We start from the raw sequence: 18,054 nt of genomic DNA, 5'->3' as shown, positions 1-18,054 counted from the left end.
AGAAAAAAATCTCACCAAAAAGAGAAAGAGAGGAAGATTACAATGGATGAATCTCATTTGTGAAAAATAGATGCAAAATTCCCAATAGGTCTTTTTAAAAATAGGATATTAGACTAAGAGGTATATTATTAAGGCTTATCAGGTACTGTTAGGTATTGTTAGACTTCACAATAAAAATATGCACATAGTTTGACACTGGAACATCTTATATTAAATTCAGAGAAAAATCTCAGGATAATATCAGGAGATGCCAAAAAGTCATTCAATTAAATTCAACAAAAATTAATTTAAAATTAAATATTAATAAAAAAATTCAAGTGCCAGAGAACTATAAAAATATACATCTTTGAAGTCAAACACTAGGGGCATTCCTATTAAAATTCGGTATAATATAAAGATGTCTGTTATCATGACTGTTACATTATTAGGAAGTTTTAGGCAAGTAAGTAAAAAGAATAAAGAAGCATACATGTTGGAAAAGAAAAGACAATTACAATGTTTTGCATGATGATATAGTTATTTGAAAAATCAAGAAAATTAACTGAAAAAAAAAGATTAGTACTAATGAGAGAGTTCTTGAGATGTGTCTAATTGCAAAATAAATACACAAAACTTAATAGCAATGATCACAACCTCAAAGGCCTTCAGGCAGACAGCAAAAATGAATGATGCAGACTGGTGGGGATCTTCCGGGACTATAGGAGGCAGCAGCTTCTCAGCGCCCATACATTTACATCAAGAGAAAAAATGACCACAGAGCTGATAGATATTCTGATTTTTTAAGAAGTTTCATAAAATTATGTTTTTGTATAAAAGTTTTCTGATTTTATATGTAGATAACTAATTCAAAAATTACATGAACTAAAATATATCCACAGGCTAGATATGACCAGGAGCCTCCAGTGTGCAATTTTTGATCAGTATTTTGCTATTATAACTACTCTGCAAATAGAATGGAGGGAAATGTGAAATGGGACAAACACTGATTAATTTTTCAATAGCTCACCTTTTGAAATAAAACTAAATTTCTTCTTATATCACACCAAATAAAGGCTAGAGGGTAAAGATTTAAATGTAAAATATGAAGCTAGACAAGTACTGGAAAAAATATATAACTGAATATTTATATAATCTTGGGGTGGGGAGGTCTTTCTAAAAATAACAACAATATAGAAATTATAAAAGGAAAAAAACTGACCTTGATTACATACAGTTTTTAAACATTTCAGTTCTCAAAAAATAAAAGGCTGGTGGCAGACTAGGAAAAATATTTAAAACACAAAAGATCAATATCCCTTACATAGAAAAACGGATTGTACAAATCAATAACAAGCACCTTCAGAAAATATCAAGCATAGGCTGTGGAAAAGTAATTTGCAAAATAAGAAATGCCAATAGCCAATGAATATATTGTAATGTCCCATGTCACTAATTAAAGAAATACAAATAAAGCCAGTGACTCAATGCCATTGTCCCCTATCAACTTGTAAAAGGTTTTTAAAAATATCTTTTAATTTTCTTATTTATTTGACTTAGTTGCACCATGCGGGATATAGTTCCCTAAGCAGGGATTGAGCCCCCAGGCTGCTTGCACTGGGAGTACGGAGTCTTGGCCACTGGACTCCCAGGGAAGTCCCTGACAAAGGTTGTTTTTTTGATTGTTTTTGAGGTCCAGTGTTGACAAAGACATTTATCATTGGTAGAAGTATCTTTGAATACAGCTTATAGAACAATTTGACAGTATGGGTCAGAATGCTTTAACTCAGCAAGTCCATTGCTGGAAGTTTAGTCTAAGGAAATAAGAATATATACAAGGATTTAGTTGCAAGGATGCTATTGTTGATATAATGTGTGTGTGTGTTCAGTTGCTCAGTTGTGTCCAGCTCTTTGCACCCCGTGGACTACAGCCTGACAGGCTCCTCTGCCCATGTTAATGTAATAGCAGAACCCAAAAACAAACAAACAAATAAACAGGACAATGCGAACTCTAATGGAGAAATACCTAAATGACTACATTCATAGCGGGAGATGCTTGGCAGTCAGTTGAAAGTCTGAAGAAGTCTTGAAAAATATTTATTCTTATTGAAAGACATTCACAATACATTGCTGAGGATTTTTAAATTTTATTTTTAATTACATTTAAAACAAATAAAATTAAGTCTATTTTTATTTCTAAATTAGTGGGACTCCAAACTCTGCAGTTGTATATACAAGGATCAGAAAGAATATATCCCAAGATATCAACAGAAGTTCTTACAATGGTCATCTCTGGATTGTGGAGATATGATTATTGTGTTCCAAATCTCCATTTTTAATATTTTGTTTTTGTTTTTCTGTAATGAACATTTTGTCTTGATAACAAGGAGGAAAGCTTTATTTTTAAATAAAAAATAAGGAAAGCTGGGGGTACCAGGTAGACTAACTGATTATTATAGTTACTTAGCTATAAGTATTAGAAGGAACTAGATAGAGTTCACATAGTTTAGTTTGCTCTGCATGTGTACATAAACATGTATACTGAATATAATCAGGCTCACCTTTCGACTCATGTTTTGCTTGGACTGCTTTTAAAATAAAGTCATTTGCTAAACCCTGGTAAAGAGAGCCACCCCAGAAATATGCAAAATGCAATAAGAGAGTTTAGGCAGGATTTAATTTAATCTGAAAAATTAAAATTTTATTGCAAATACTCCACAAAATGGATTTTCTACATGTGGTTTATTAGAGTTGCTTATAAGTACCTGGTTTAGCCACAGTAACTTAATGGACTCTAGACAAATATTTACAGGCCCAGAGAGAGGTTTATTGGCAGACTTGGCCTTCCTGCCAGGCTTAACAGTGAATTCCTGCCAACCCTTCAAACACACATAAAGAAGCTAGAAAGATTCTGCCAGTGATTTAGGCAAGGAAAAGTGTGGAGCTGTGAAGGGTCTGACATTTACTAGATGAATCTGGAGTGTATTCATAAACAATGCGAGTATCCAAAATAAACCGAGTGGTACATGTTACCCTGCAAACTAAAGCCCTGCACTTTAAAAACAAAACGGCGTTTCTCTGAGCTCACCGGCCACTCCCTGCCTCTTTTGCCCATCGCTGCCCAGCTAGACTTTCGAAAGTGACTGCCAGGGCTCGGCCTTAAGTGCCTCCCACGTGACCTCATCCCACCTCTTGTTTTAGGTAAAGTCTGTAATCTGGTGGCTCCCAGACATACATCCAGCTGCCCACATGCTTCCCCACTAAGACATCTGACCCCTCAAACTTGACACGATATCATTCAATTTCCAACTCCATCTTCCTCCCTAAATCTGCTCCTTTTCTGTCTTTGCAGCTCAGTGAAGGGTATTACTGGGCTTCCCAGATGGAGCGAACAGTAAAGAACCTTCCTGCCAATGCAGGAGACATAAGAGACACAGGTTCAGTCCCTGGGTTGGGAAGATTCCCTGGAGGAGGGCACAGCCACCCACTCCAGTACTCTTGCCTGGATAATCCCATGGATAGACGAGCCTGAAGGGCTACAGTCCATAGGGTCTCAAAGAGTCGGACAGGACTGAAGCAGCAGCTCACACATACGCAAAGGGCATTACTGGCCTCTTACTGCTCAAGCCAAAAGCTTAAGAAACATTTGGATCAATTTCATCAGCAAGTCCTGTCAATTCTCTCTCCAAAGCACAAAACTACACGCTGAATATATCTCCTTCTCACCCTCTCCAGTACTACCCCCTTGATTAAAGCCACCGTTGCCTCTCAGCTAGATTACTGCAATAACCTCCAAGTTGAACTTTCTAGAACTCATTCTCCATCGCCAAACTGAACTTTTAAATGTAATTTATATGCGCTTAAATCCCTCCAGTGACTTTCTATTGCACCCAGGAAGAAAAAACCCTAACTTCCCACCACTGCCCACAACTTTGATGAATGCCTTTCCTCTACTCCCCATTCCTTGCAAATTATTCTTTAGCCACAAGAGCCTTCTTTCTATTTCTGGGATTCCAAGTTCATCCTACCCGAGGGCCATTGCACATTTTGTTTCCTCTGGCTCAAACTTCTCCCACCCAATTCCCACCCCATTCCCATTCATTCATTTTAAAAACAGTAAGAAATGAAGAATATGCCCTGACAGAAAGCAACAAAATTCCGTAAAGCAATTATCCTTCATAAAAAAATAAATTAAAGAAAAAGAATCAGCACGGAGGGCACACAGTATGTCGCTGGCGAGCAGAAGACCCGGGTACTTGTCTCCCATTATTTTCAAGGTACGACACCCACTCCAAACCAACAGTGATCATAGCAGCCAGCAACCACCGAGGAGATGCTCTGACTCACAGCCTCCCCTTCTGTAGGATGGGCACCAACAGCTAGCTTCTCTCTTGGAAATTTAAACCCTGGACACAGAGACCTAGAGAGTGGAGGTCTCAATGGAGCTGGCCACCTCCTCTGGAGGCCCCCAGACTACCCCATTTCTTGTGTTCCCAGATTCTGTTCTTCAGTTCTCTCCTTGGAATTTATGAACTACTCAGTACTCTTCAAATAAGTCCCTTGGCTAACCTTTGTTTCCATAACGTACAACTGAAATGAACTTTGACTAAAATAATGAAGGACTCCATCTTAATTACCTAGACTGCTTCCTAGAACTCAGCTTCACAGAATCCTTCTTTTACAGATGACTATTGGCTAATCCAGGGCTTCCCCCGTGGTGCTAGTGGTAAAGAACCTGCCTGCCAATACAGGAGACATAAGAGATGTGGGTTCGATCCCTGCATCAGGAGGATCCCCTGGAGTAGGAAATGGCAACCCGCACCAGTATTCTTGCCTGGAAAATACCATGGATAAAGGAACCTGGCGGACTACAGTCCATGGGGTTGCAAAGAGTTGGACACAACTGAGCAACTGAGCACAGATGGATAGATGATTGGCTAACCCAGGGCATCCTTGGAACCAAAAATCAGCATTGATGTTGGCATAAGTGATAAGTGAAAGTCGCTCAGTTGTGTCCAACTCTTTGTGACTGCATGGACTAAACAGTCCATGGAATTCTCCAGGCCAGGATACTGGCGTGGGTAGCCTTTCCTTTCTCCAGGGGATCTTCCCAACCCAGGGATCGAACCCACGTCTCCCGAATTGCGGGCAGATTCTTTACCAGCTGAGCCACAAGGGAAGCCTGATGTTGGCATATTTGGGCAATTTAATAGTCATTTTGTCCCCTCCGACTGATATATACGCACACACTCCTGAAGTCTCTCCAGGTCCTCTTTGTCCAGCATCCTTGAGGATGAACTTGTTCTGCTTTGATGTTTGCTCACAGCTCAGCTCATCTCTGCAGTGCATGTTTGTACATGTACATGAAAGGGCCTCATGCAAACACAGCAATAAATCCGAACTCTGAGAAGGAAACCTCTCTCTTCTAGGAGGAATTTACTTCCCTTCCCTTTCCTGAGTTAATCTTCTATTTCATTTTCCCCAGCAGTTACATTTTCATCACCAAGACTGTGAGCTTCACTTTTTGGGGTTTAAGGACTTTTGATGAGGGCTACCTACTTTTTCACAAATAAATACACACTCCCCACACAAGCACACACAATCTTGCATGCAACAAAAAGCTCTTGGATTCTTGATTGAGAATCGCTTCACTAGGAACAGTACTTCTGTGACCTTCTAGAACCCCATACACACACATACACACACACACACCACTAATTCCCCCCTTTCTCTACCAGTGACTCATCTACACCTCTGCTGTCAGAGATACTGATAAATTAAATGTGGTTCCTCGCTTCTAGAGTTTATTCTGCTGGTGGAGGAAAAAAAACAAAACACCCAAATCGTCCTTAGATTATAGGCAGTTAAATTTATGAGTCATCAGAAGCTTCCCCCATTAGAATACTTCCCCAGGACAAACATTTAAAAATTTCCTAGATTACAGTTCATCTCACACAAGTTACATTTTAAATGCTTTCCTTCACAGGGAAGCACTCTTGGACTCTGAGATTAGGAAACAGACAGGTTTTATCAGTAGCACACTTATCAAGAGTTTCTTAGATGGGTTATTTCCTGGGAAGATTATCACAGTAATTAATCTCATCCATTTTTCATTGTCAGTTTCAGAAGGTGACATTTTTGGCCCTGGTCCCAGATTCTAGAGATGTTGTCAGTTTGGAACCTGCAGCTTCCTATATACTGACTCTGCCTTCTAATTAGAGCTTAGAAAACGTTGGTGTTTTCTGGGTTGCCTTCTACAAGCTAAATTAGAGTCTGCTAAGGACAAGAAAAAGTGGAGAAGAGAAGATGGAGAGAGGAAAGACTGGATGAATGCATTAAAGAAAGAACGGAAAAACAAGAGGCCGATCAGATGAGTCTTTTTTTTTTCTTGTAAAAGCCACTGGCTCCTGATTGGCCTCAAGCCCCTAAGGTGTCTCTTCACCCAGTTAGCCTCCCGGTAGAGGCATTTACTTTGTATGATTACTCGTTTTTGAATAGAGTCAACACAGTATAGAGGGGTTTCTCAACCTCTGCTCTGCCGACGTCTGGGGCCAGAACGTCTTTGTTGTCAGGGCTGTCCTGCGCACTGTAGGAGGTTTATCTGCATTCCTGCTCTGTACCCTCTAGATGCCAGTAACAAGTCCTGGTTGTGGCCACTAAAAATGTCCCCAGAGTGGGGAGCAAAATCACCCCTGGTTGAGAATCACTCAATAGAGGAAAGTTGCAGACTCAGATTTAGGTTCCAATTCTAGCTCCATCCTTAACAAGTCTATGACCTTAAAAAACAAACAAACAAAATAATATTTACTTGAGCCTATTTTCTTTTTAAAAGAATTTATTTACTTATTTGTCTGCACCGGGTATTAGTTGCAGCATGCGGGATCTTTAGAGGTGATACCTGGGGCCTCGGCATTCCCTGACTAGGGATGGAACGAGGGCCCCCGGCATCGGGCGCAGAGCCTCAGCCGCTGGTCCACCAGGGACGTCCCTGGGCCTGTTTGCAGGTCAGCAAATGCTTATCTCAAAAAGTTGTTTTGAGAATTAAATGAAATGTGTGAAAAGCATATATTATCATTATCATTATTATTGAGCTCCCAACAGGTGTTTAGTAAGCATCTGTTCCCTCCCCATTCCAGCTTCATGTATTTAACAAATATTTATTGAGAATGTATGCTGTATGCTAAGGATACAAGCACAGGACAATTCCTGTCCTCCAGGAGGTAACCCACTCTGAAAGGAGATAATACTGCAGGTTTGTACATGTACATGAAAGGGCATATGGACATATATTATAATGGTATAATATGATACTAGACCAAGTGCAATAATAATGTTTACCAAATCTTACAACTCTGTTCCTATTTTTCTTTGTTTTCTTACTAATTAATGTCTCTGTATATACTCACCTTGCATGCCTCCTGGTAGACAAAGGGGCCCGCGAGTTGGGTCTTAAAAAATGAGTGACAGTTCATCTGAAGAACAGGAGAAGCACATGTGGCAGAGAAAGAGAAAGAGCAAGGGCAAAGGCTTAATAGTGTGGTGATTTCAGAAAACTAAGCATCATTCAGCAGGTAGAGAGAGGCTGAGTAGAAGAAATTGGCCCAAGATGGAGGATGCTACAGAATTTAGACTTCCTCTTGCCGGTCACGCACAGAGTCCTCTAGGATGCTTTTATCAGGATGGTGACAGGATCAGTCTGCTTTGGAAAGCATGCTCTGGCAGCAGTCGGGAGGATAAATGAGAGGCGCGGTGGAGGGCGGGAGAGATGGGATCCGCGAGGACCAGTCAGGAGCCATCGATTCCAGATGAGAGATAATGAGGACCTGAACTGTAGAATCGGCAGTGACAATGGCGAGATGCCAGCAGGCTCCAGGGACATTAAAAGGGACAGCTGACAGGATTCAGTGACTGATTAGATGGGAAGGCAGGCAGCAAGTGAAGAAGAAGGAATAGGAGGTGATTGTAAGATTCTAGCTTAGAAAATTAGGTGGATAGACGGCATTTATAAATGACAGGCACCCAGAAACGGCTCCCTTCCTTTTTCTCAGCTGGGCAAAGAAGCTCACTATCCCTGGTTCCCACGTGACAGATTCATGTACAACTCAATTCAACAGACCCAGGAGGGGATGTGGCACCCACCACAGCTCCATGACATGGCTTACTCCTGTTTGGTTTTTCTTGGTCCTGGGAACACCCCAGGAAAATAACATCAATAACTAAGGAATAATCACTGTCCCTGGGGAACTCAGTCTAGGTGGCTCAGACACACAAGTGGGAAGGTACTGTACAATGCTATCTACACTATATAATAGGGGTGCTGAATCAGAGGATGTTTCACGAAGGTCATTGTTAAACTGAACAGGAACTGGTGGGAGAGACAAGGGGATGAGAAGAACGTTTTGGCCAAAGAAATGGCAGATGAAGAGGCGTGAAGAAGTGGTGTGGTTTGGTATGCCTGCAGGGTGGGTTGAGGCCCAAGAGGAAGCTGGAATCATAGGCCAGGGCCACATCATAAAAGGTCTGTGAGCTAAGCTAAGGATAATCTAAAGTATAACTAATCACTGAGTGACTTAAGCAAGGGAGTTTCAAAGAAAGCCCCCAATATTTACTCAGTATTAAAGGAAAACAGGTACAGTAACAAACATCTCAGTACCTAGTGCTAAAAGATAAACTGACGCAATTGATTTTTTTAAGCTTATGTGAGCAAAAATTGATTCAAATTGGGCAGCATCAAACTGGATGTGGCTAAGAGCAGTCTCCCTACAGGAACTAGGGGAAAGACTTTTACAGGGAAGAAGCAGAAGCAGAGCAAGGAAATTATGTGATTGGCTATAGCTCAAGGCATTGCGTTATTTGGAAAAAACCTACTTAGTTGTCCGTAAACTAGTTTTCCTTAGGTTTCGGTTTGAGAGGGTAAGGCTTTCTTTACAGGCTTAGGTTTTAGCTTGCTCATGCAGGCTGCTAAGGTTTTAGAACCACCTTAGTTAAATGGTCTCCTTGTTTAACTAATTTAACATTAATATGCACCATGTTCTGTGCTAGCTTTGTTCAGTGGATGGATTAGTGAAGCGCTCCCAATTACTTTATATGTGTTTGCTCTTGCCATTGTCACACTGAATTATAATCACCTTTCCATCTGTGTCCTCTGTGAGACACTGTGAGCTCCTTGAAGCGAGGAATGTTGTCATAACCATCCTCACACCCCCAGCCTAGCTGAGTGCATGGAACAAAGCAAGATCAAAGCATGGAACAAAACAAATTCAGGGAAAATTTACTAAATGAGTGAATGCTCTGTTGGACAACTTTTTCCCAAACTTCTACCTTCTAGAGTCCACATCTAAATGATAAGAGTAGTACAGAGAGAGGAGTGGTAACTTCAGCTCTGGAAGATGTGGGTTCTGGTCCTATCTTATATACTAACTCTGACCTTGGGCATATATTCTGAGCCTTAGGGTTCTCATCTGTGAAAATAGATTCAAGAAAATCCTCATGTCTCAAAATAACATGTGAAGGTACTTTGTAACACTTCTCAGATTAGTTTTTATATATATATATATTTTATCATCCTTACAAATTAACATGTAATCAAAAGTCAGGAAAAACAGATAGAGCTCAAAATCATTCTATTACAGGCCAATAAAAATACTAATGTTAATTGTATTTCTCAACTAGCATTCATGTTCTACTGGATACTGTGCATTCAATTCTGGTTCATCCTTGCATACTCCCATCCACTATACCGTCCTTCCTGCTGTTCTTTAAACCTGCCAAGCTCTTTCCTATCTCAGTGGCCTTCCCCTCAGCAAGGGACACTCTTCCTCAGAGAGCCTCATGAATGCTAGGTCTTTGCTTCCTTCAGGTCTCTGCTCAAATGCCACCGCAAGATGCCATCTCCAACCACTTTATCTAAGATAGCACCCCTACTTCTCCTTACTTCTTTCTTAGCTTGCTTAATTTTTCTTTGTGACAATCTCCACAGTCGTGTGTTTGCTTATTCTTTGCCTCCCATGAAATTGTAAGCTCCGTGAAGACAGTCTTTGCCTCACTCACTCAGAGATGCATCTACATTGCTTAGAACAATGTCTGGCACATAAAAGATACTTGGGGCCTTTTGTTACATGAACAGCATTTGGTAAATAAGTGAAGTTTCTCACTGTAATCACCTGTCATCATATGGAATTAAGAAGGACTTGTAAAATACAGAATTAGAACCAGAACTCTTTTCACTAATAAGCCGTTTGGTCTTGGAAAGTCACATGCTTCTTAGCCTCTATTTTCTTATCTGTAAAATGGAAATAGTAAAATACCTTCTACTGCCTCATTTTACAAATCACAGAATTGTTGTGGAACTTAATGAGGTCTCATATAGAATTAACTGTATTAATGTTTCTATCTTTACTGTTAACTCTTCAAGAGCATGGACCCTGTCTTACTCATCTATTATTAGACTTGGCATAGGCCTGGATCTATAAATAATCACCAAAAGGATGGAGAGCAAAGGTTAAAAACTCCCTTTGTGAAATCACTGAGCTTCAAATATTCCAACTACAAATTATCTTTAAATAGTCACTATGTCATTTCATCTTATATAGCAGACATAACAATTAGCAAACTGTCTGAGCAGCTAGAAATATTCCCATTTTGTCTGGTTTTTGTTCAGGATAATGAATATGAATGCTTGTTTTGACTAAATGAATGGTTCTCCTGGATCAGCACTGAAAAAATGCTTGCGCTATTACTCTGATGATTCTCATCTAGACAGAGGACATGTGCTTCCATTAACATAACGCCAACCCTTGAATGACCCCTCAACACAATGGATAAAAGAAGTGCTGTGTAACTTAGGGGCTAAAGCCAAATCTCCAATGTGTAGTGTCAGCCAAGGTATGACACGAACGCACAAATACAAAACTGTCAGGTCAGAACCAGAAATCTGAAAAACCTGTGCATACATTCTCACATATAATTATTATCTTCTCAGAGAACCAGATCAAATAGAAGGGCAAACATGTGGCTCAGCAAATCAACTTGTTAGACCAGGCTATGGAGGGAAAGGACATTACAAAGTCAGCAGTAACAAAGAAATTATACAATTTGGTGAGAGGGTTTGGATGTGGGAAGGGGTTACTAAAGGTCTGGAATTACTAAAGTTGGGGAATGACAGAAACTTTTGCCCAACTGCAAGAGAACTGCCCCTCAAACAAATACATAAAAGAGTAAGGACAAATTGATTGGCAAGGCAACTGTTTAAGAGTAGTGCTGAGTTTCATTTATTTTGCCAGAATCTCCACCTGTTGCATCTGGACGCTGGAAAATTCCAAAGCCTAATACACTGGAAAGGTTATGACATGTAGTCTGGCAAAATGTGCTTCAAACTCTAGCCCTGTAATTTATTTGTAAGCCATTTAATCTTTGAGCTTCTTCATTCATCTATAAGATGGAAGTACAAATATCAATTCTAAAGTGTTGCTGTGAAAATTAAATGAAACCATATATGGCAGAATAGGTACCCCGAATCATTTAGCCATGAAAAGCCAGAGCTTATCATCAAGATATAAAATCAGTTAATCACTTGTTGGAAGAGAGAAGCAGATATCAAGAATCTACACAGGGGGAATTCCCTGGCAGCCTAATGGTTAGGATTCTGGCTTTCACTGTCGTGATCCAGGTGCAATCTCTGATCAGAGAACTGAGATCCCTCAAGGCTCATGGCCCAGCCAAAAAATCTAAACATGTAATCTTTTATTTGGAAAACTTATTAGGGATGATTACTGCCCTGCATTTTCTTAGGAGGAAGACAGAAAGATTTGCACAAAATTGTTTGGTTGACTTTGATAAAAGGTATATCCTTTAGTTCTCACTTTGCTTTCGAGAACAGGGAACGATCCAGACTTCCTAATTATGGATTATTTATCATCTCTTTCAGGGAATCTTTGAGATCCAAGAATGTCTATTCTTTAAAATTAAACACAAAATAATTGGAGAAATTTGAAAATGGACAGGATGCAAAATTATATAACCATATAATAGTTTTATAGGAAGAGTATTTTTACACAGTGCATGCTGATGTACTTAGTGTTAAAGTTCAATGATGTTTTCAACCTTGTGTGGTTCAGGAAAAAATTGTATGTAAATAAAACAAACATAGCAAAATGTCAGTTGTTGAACTTAGATATGGTAGGCATATGGGTAATGTTTAAAACTGTTCATGGTAAAGCACTGGGGATGGGGGGCGGAAACAAACAAGAAATTGCATTTAAGGACTGTCCCACATGAAATTTTCCATCTTTTCCATTTCTACTCATTGCACAGATGGTTGAGGTAAGGGTGGTACAACAGAAAACAGTTTTGGAGAAGTAATACATTCAGTAATATATTCAACAAGTGAACTAACTAAAATACAAGTTCTGCAAAGCTTTTGAAATAATGTTATGTCACTTAGAGTCATTCAGAAAAGTGATGAGAAGTCAGTAACTGAAGAATATGGTTTTAAGAAAGAGGTCCTTTCCAATGGACCTAATTCAGGGACTTTATCTAGGGATATTTAGGACCACATTTGGAAGACATTAAGGCAACCACAGAAGAAAATAAGTCATGCAGTCCCTCTGTTTAGAACACAGACCATCTTGAGACGCATCCTTCATATGTTAATAATTAATGTTTATCTAGAAATGGATATATTGATCTTAAAGGGTGGCATAAGAACAAAAAGTATCATATAGGAAAAAAGCCAAAGTGCTATTCAATTTTAAAGTGTTACAATAGGATTAATAAAGAAACCAAAGGACTCACATGAAAAGAAGACAAGAAATTTTACAAAACCAAAAAACAAAAACAAATGAAAAAAATGTAAAAGCCCAAGAGACCAAATAAGATCTTTTCTTGAGTTAATGTACTAAATGTCTTATAGCATAAAAGAACACTTTCAGCATCTTCTAAGAAATGCCTGTAGTTCTTTGGTAGAGAATTTCTTATAAAGCAGGATTTGCTGATGAAATTCCCTCCAAAATCCCAACAGAACCCCACTGATTTCTAAGAAAGTTAAGGTAATTTAAAATGTGAAAAATGTTTACTCTTATGATGCATTTATAATGTGAGCATTCATATGATAGAGTATTATTTAGCCATTTCAATTTAAGTATGAAGAGTAACGCACAACAAAGAATGTTAAAGTAAAAAAGGAGTAAGTAAATACACTTGTGACTATTAAAAATACCAAAAAACCAATTATATTGAGATGTTGGAAATCTATTTCTGATCCCCTTTCCCTCCCAGTCCTACCAGAAAAAATTTTTTTTTTTTAATTATTATTATAAAATGATGAAGAAAAAAAAAAGTAAGACTGCCGTGGCTGGAAGGCCACTATTGAACAGTCACATACAAATGTTAACGTTGCATATGAGACCAAATGTTACAAGAAAGGGCTCTGTCCTCAACAATTAATTCTCTCAGTTACTTTCTTCCAAACAGCAACCCATGCAAAGTCACCCATTCTCCCCTTCTTCTTTTTTTTTTTTTTTTTTTTAAATATTTATTTGGCTCCATTCTGCCAGGTCTTAGCTTCAGCACATGGGACCTTTAGTTGTGGCATGTGGGATCTAGCTCCCTGGCCAGGGATTAAACTCAGACCCCCTGCATTGGGAGCACAGAGTCTTATCCACTGAACCACCAGAGAAGTCCTCTCCCCTTCCTTTTAATGGTGGGTTGTAAAAGGTATCCATCTAAGAAGTGCTGCCAGCAATAGCATTCTTAATTATGACCTGTCTACAGACATCTTATTTTCAGACTTTTTTAGGCCTGAACTGACATGAAATACACTACTTCCTCTGCAGTTTTTTGGTTTTAGTGAAAGAACAATGTTGTCACATTACTCATCTTTTACCATCAAAATCATAAAACCAAACTCACTCATTGCTAATACATTTAGAGTGTTAGGGAGTTCCCAAACTAGATGGGTTGTTTTTTTTTTAGCTTGCTTGTTTTAAACTCACAAAGCATTTTTTCCTAGAAAATTAAGAGTAATAAGGAAAATGCATCTGGCTACTAAAGCCCATTTTCACAATCTCTCCCTCAATTTCCTGGTCTAAAATACTAATGGCTATTAGAATGCTTCTTACACTTTCTAGGAGCCTCCTATGCAGGTCTTCATTTCTATCATGAAATTTTCATAAGTGAGGTATTTTTAAGCTGGTAAATGCCTATTAACGATTTATTTTTTTACCACCTAAAATCTCTAATCATTTTAACAACACTGATAATACTTGATTAACTTATATTCCGTATAGTTCTGTATAGTTCTGTATATGTATATATGTATACATATACATATATGTATATAGTTCTGTATATTCTGTATAGTTATAATCTTTTCTAGTAATTAGAAAATTAAAAACAAAGAGACAAAAGAGAGTTCTAAAATGTCCTAACAGTATGTGACCTCAAACATCAAAAGCAAGATGCTATTTTAAAATGTTGAGAAGTTTAAAGATGAATTAATTTATCTTTTTAAAATATTTGTTTATTTATATTCATTTGGCTGCACTGGGTCTTATTTGCAGCATGCGAGATCTTCACTCTTTTGTTGCAGCACATGGGCTTAACTGTTCCGTGGCATGTGGGATCTCAGTTCCTTGACCAGGGATCAAACCCAAGTCCCCTGCATTGCAACGTGGATTCTTTACCACTGGACTACCAGGGAAGTCCCAAGACGGATGAATTTAAATTCAATCCATTTTGTATAAAACCAAATAGTAAATAACACCACTAGAATTAAGTGCTGAAAAACTAAGTTATAAAGCAAATACATGAAACCTGACTATAATTTATTTTCTTTGGATTCTTTATCTTCTAAGCCCCCACTTTTAATACAGAATTAACTTTCCCAACCTCAGTAGTATTACTTAACACTTTATATCTAAAAGCTGTACTTTAGGAACATTTTGAGTTTTCACAGTTATCAGGAAAGCCTTAGAACAAAAAAGTGTGGGATAAAAGACAGTTTCAGACAGTACCACAGTATAACTGTAACAAATACTGGCTTAGATTTCATCTCTTGACTGTATTCCCCTATCCTTTCTACAAAAACCTTTTAGCATCTGATTATTTCATTAGCCCTTCCATTTTCAAACAAGTAATCTTTACTTCCCATCATGTCCCAGATGAATGAGTCCTGAGATTTCCCAAAGGGTGAAACTCAATTATTGAGCTCCCTCTATAAGTAAGGCAAACATTCATTAAAATTTGTTGGAATAGTTTTATGCTCCAAACTGGACTTTCACTAGAGTGCTTAGGATGTTCAAAAAACACATTTCTCCAAAGCTCTCTCTGATCCATTCAGGACAATCAGAATCCAAGTCACAGAAGGATTGGAGCATATCAGTCATATTTGGTTCTGTCTGTCAGGGGTTCCTCCTTGTAATGGGAAATGATTTGAATGAGGATGGAACAGTTGATAAGGAGGAAGAACAAACCGGCTAACCAGATAAACAGAAAGGTGTTCTTTCCTTGAAACTCAAGAACATAAGCAGGAGCCAGCCATAAGGCCTGCCCGATGAACCATAACATCAGGAGAACCACAGCTCTTCTCCAAGGTATTCTCACTAGTGGCATCACAAGGGGCAGGAGGCAGAGGTACCAAAGAAAGTACTGGGAGGTGCAGACTTTGTTAAATGTCACAAAAATTGACGTATGAAGAAAACAACAAAAGACAAGGTCTCTGTAATATGCGAAAGACACTGCTGAAAGTAAGATGAACTGCGGCAGGAATGCGGCAATTCCCAGGGAAAAACTCCACTTGCTCTCTGCGGTCAAATACAACATGTAGAAGTATGGAGAGAAGTTGTGTCGGATATCTCGCCTGGTCAGGTGATAAAGGTAGGTGTGCTCCAAAAATTCCCAACCATATCTGTAATAAAAACCGAAGCTCAGGGCAAAAAACGTGAGTCCAGCAACTGCTACGAAGAGCAGCACAGCCCGATGACACAACCTTTTCAGGAATTCGTACAAACGAGCCTGGAAAGAATATCGGGATTGACGGAGGCCTTCGTCACTGTCGCGTTCCGGAAGCAAGTGGAGGGCAATGGGAAGGATATAGGTCACCGGATACATCTTCAGGTGCACTGCGAAACCATAGAATACAGCGGCACACGCGACGAGTCTTTTTTCTATTAGGTACAGGGTCATAAGCACCAGGGAGGCGACAATCGAGTCCGCATTGCCTCGGCTGGACACCGCCATAGGTAGGGGATTAAGAAGCCAAAAGACACAGTACCCGCAAGCCTGGCGGCGACCCAGCCCCTTAAGAAGCAGTAGCTGGTATAGGAGGAAGGCGGTGAAGAGGTCGAAGCTGATGAAGAGAAACTTTCCAAACAGTTCATTGAGATAGATGTTGGGAGTGAGTAGCCACCCCAACAGGGGAGTGTATCGGTATGTCGCCCTGAGGTAAGGGGAGCGCCCCTCCGTGACGAAACGCGCGGCGTCCGTGAAGACCTGGTAGTCGATGTCTGTATACCTCACTAGCAAGGTCCGGTCCTGGAAGACCCCATAGAAAACCAGGGCCACTCGGGCAAGGAAAGCCACAACAAATACCCCGGCGGGGGGCACCCGCAGATTCAGGAACTTCTCTCCCCAGTGTGTGGTCGGGCTCATGATCTGACGGCACCACAGCAGCGCAGTGTCCAGCTCTCAAACTGCCCTGGAATGTCTAACAGTCGCTTCGGTTCCTCGCTTCAGATGGCCCGCACATCTATCACCTAGGCGGCCAACCCACAGCAACTTCCGCTTGACCACTTCCGTCAGGAAGATCCGCCCCCGGCCTGCTTCCGGTCCCATACCAGGGGCTGGGTTCTCAGGGGTCCCTGCGGGAGAACTGCTTTCTTCTGCATTGGCTGTCTCGTTTCCGCTCCTTCTCCGGCGAAGGCGGGATTTCCGGTCCCTGGGGTAGGCGACTTCCGCTTGCCGGTGGCTCCTGGTGGACTTTTTACAGAGCTGGAAGTGTGTTATTTGTCGGTGGCAGTGTACTTCCCCCGACTCAACTCCAGTTGGGAGAGACTGACTTCTAGAGCGGAGCGAACTTCAAGCCACGTCCCTCTGGCCTGGGCGGGAGACCCGAAGGTGAAAAAAATAGGAGTGAAGGAAAAATAAACCTGTGATGATTTCCCACGCTTTCTCTCTCCTGCTCCAGGGTAATTCGGGGGCCGGGGGCCGGGGGGCGGGAGTGAGGCGGGTTGTGGGCTACCAGAGAGCCGAGCTGGGATGCATTGGAAGGAGGCCCAAAGTGTGTGCAATATTTGGGACATACTTATGTTTTGAAATTATTGTTTATCTAAATTTGAATTGAACTGGTCAGCCTGTATACTATCCGACAACGCTTGGTGGGGGAACGGGAAGGGAGGACGGGAAGCTTCGTAGGGTTCCTAAAATATGTCATGCCCTCATACTTCAGTGTCATTGTATTTGCTGTTCTTTTCTGTCAACGTTGCCGTCTCCTCTCCAGTCAGGACTTATCCCTTCAAGCTTCAGCTCATGTGTTAACTCCTGAAAGCATATCCTGGCTCTCAGCTCACTTTTTCATCAGGCAGTGTGATTTAGATTGCCATTCCGCTAAGTGAGGATAGACGGGCAGAGGCCAAGGAGCTCTAAGTTCTAGAAAACCATTCACACAGAAGCTCCTGCTCCTCTCTGCTGTCCAGTAATATAGCATTTGTCAGTGATAGTTGTTTTTTGGTTTCATTTTCCTAGTTTTCTGTCAGGTCACTTTGAGTTCTTTGAGAATAGAGATTATGTTGTTCTTTTCTGTACCTCAGCGAATATCACATTACCAGACTTAAGGCATTCGGTACACGTTGAATTGATTTTCCAGGTTACCCATACCAGAACCTCTGGAGTGGCATCTTTGGGGATGCTTCCAACTCCCAGTCCTTTTCTCTTTAAAATATCCTTTATTTCAAGTTCTACCCGCTTCACCCATCCCACTCCAAAACCCTGTTCCCATGAATTTCTCACCCAGGACTCTAACTCATGATCTCTTGCCCTTCTGTGGGCACTTATTGAACTTATAGTCTGCACTTTGGAATTTCG

At 40.3% G+C, this 18,054-nt stretch overlaps 2 protein-coding genes across 2 annotated transcripts in view; one reads left to right on the top strand and one right to left on the bottom strand.

Moving 5' to 3' along the window:
- Window positions 1-14,777: 14,777 nt before the first annotated feature.
- Window positions 14,778-16,872, bottom strand: PIGM (phosphatidylinositol glycan anchor biosynthesis class M). The gene has a single exon (XM_043876446.1). The coding sequence runs from the start codon at window positions 16,621-16,623 to the stop codon at window positions 15,352-15,354; it is 1,272 nt and encodes a 423-aa protein (XP_043732381.1). The 5' UTR covers window positions 16,624-16,872; the 3' UTR covers window positions 14,778-15,351.
- Window positions 16,873-16,907: 35 nt separating this feature from the next.
- The window catches only part of KCNJ9 (potassium inwardly rectifying channel subfamily J member 9), a 59,399-nt gene continuing 58,252 nt past the window's right edge, over window positions 16,908-18,054 (top strand). The window contains exon 1 of the mRNA XM_043876448.1: window positions 16,908-17,159. The gene's annotated coding sequence lies outside the window, so the exon portion shown is untranslated. The remainder of the gene's footprint in view (window positions 17,160-18,054) is intronic.

This window comes from Cervus elaphus, chromosome 20 (assembly GCF_910594005.1).
Source record: "Cervus elaphus chromosome 20, mCerEla1.1, whole genome shotgun sequence".
NCBI classification, from domain to species: domain Eukaryota; kingdom Metazoa; phylum Chordata; class Mammalia; order Artiodactyla; family Cervidae; genus Cervus; species Cervus elaphus.
Note: the sequence above shows the minus strand (reverse complement) of the source record. Positions and strands in the feature narration are given on the sequence as shown.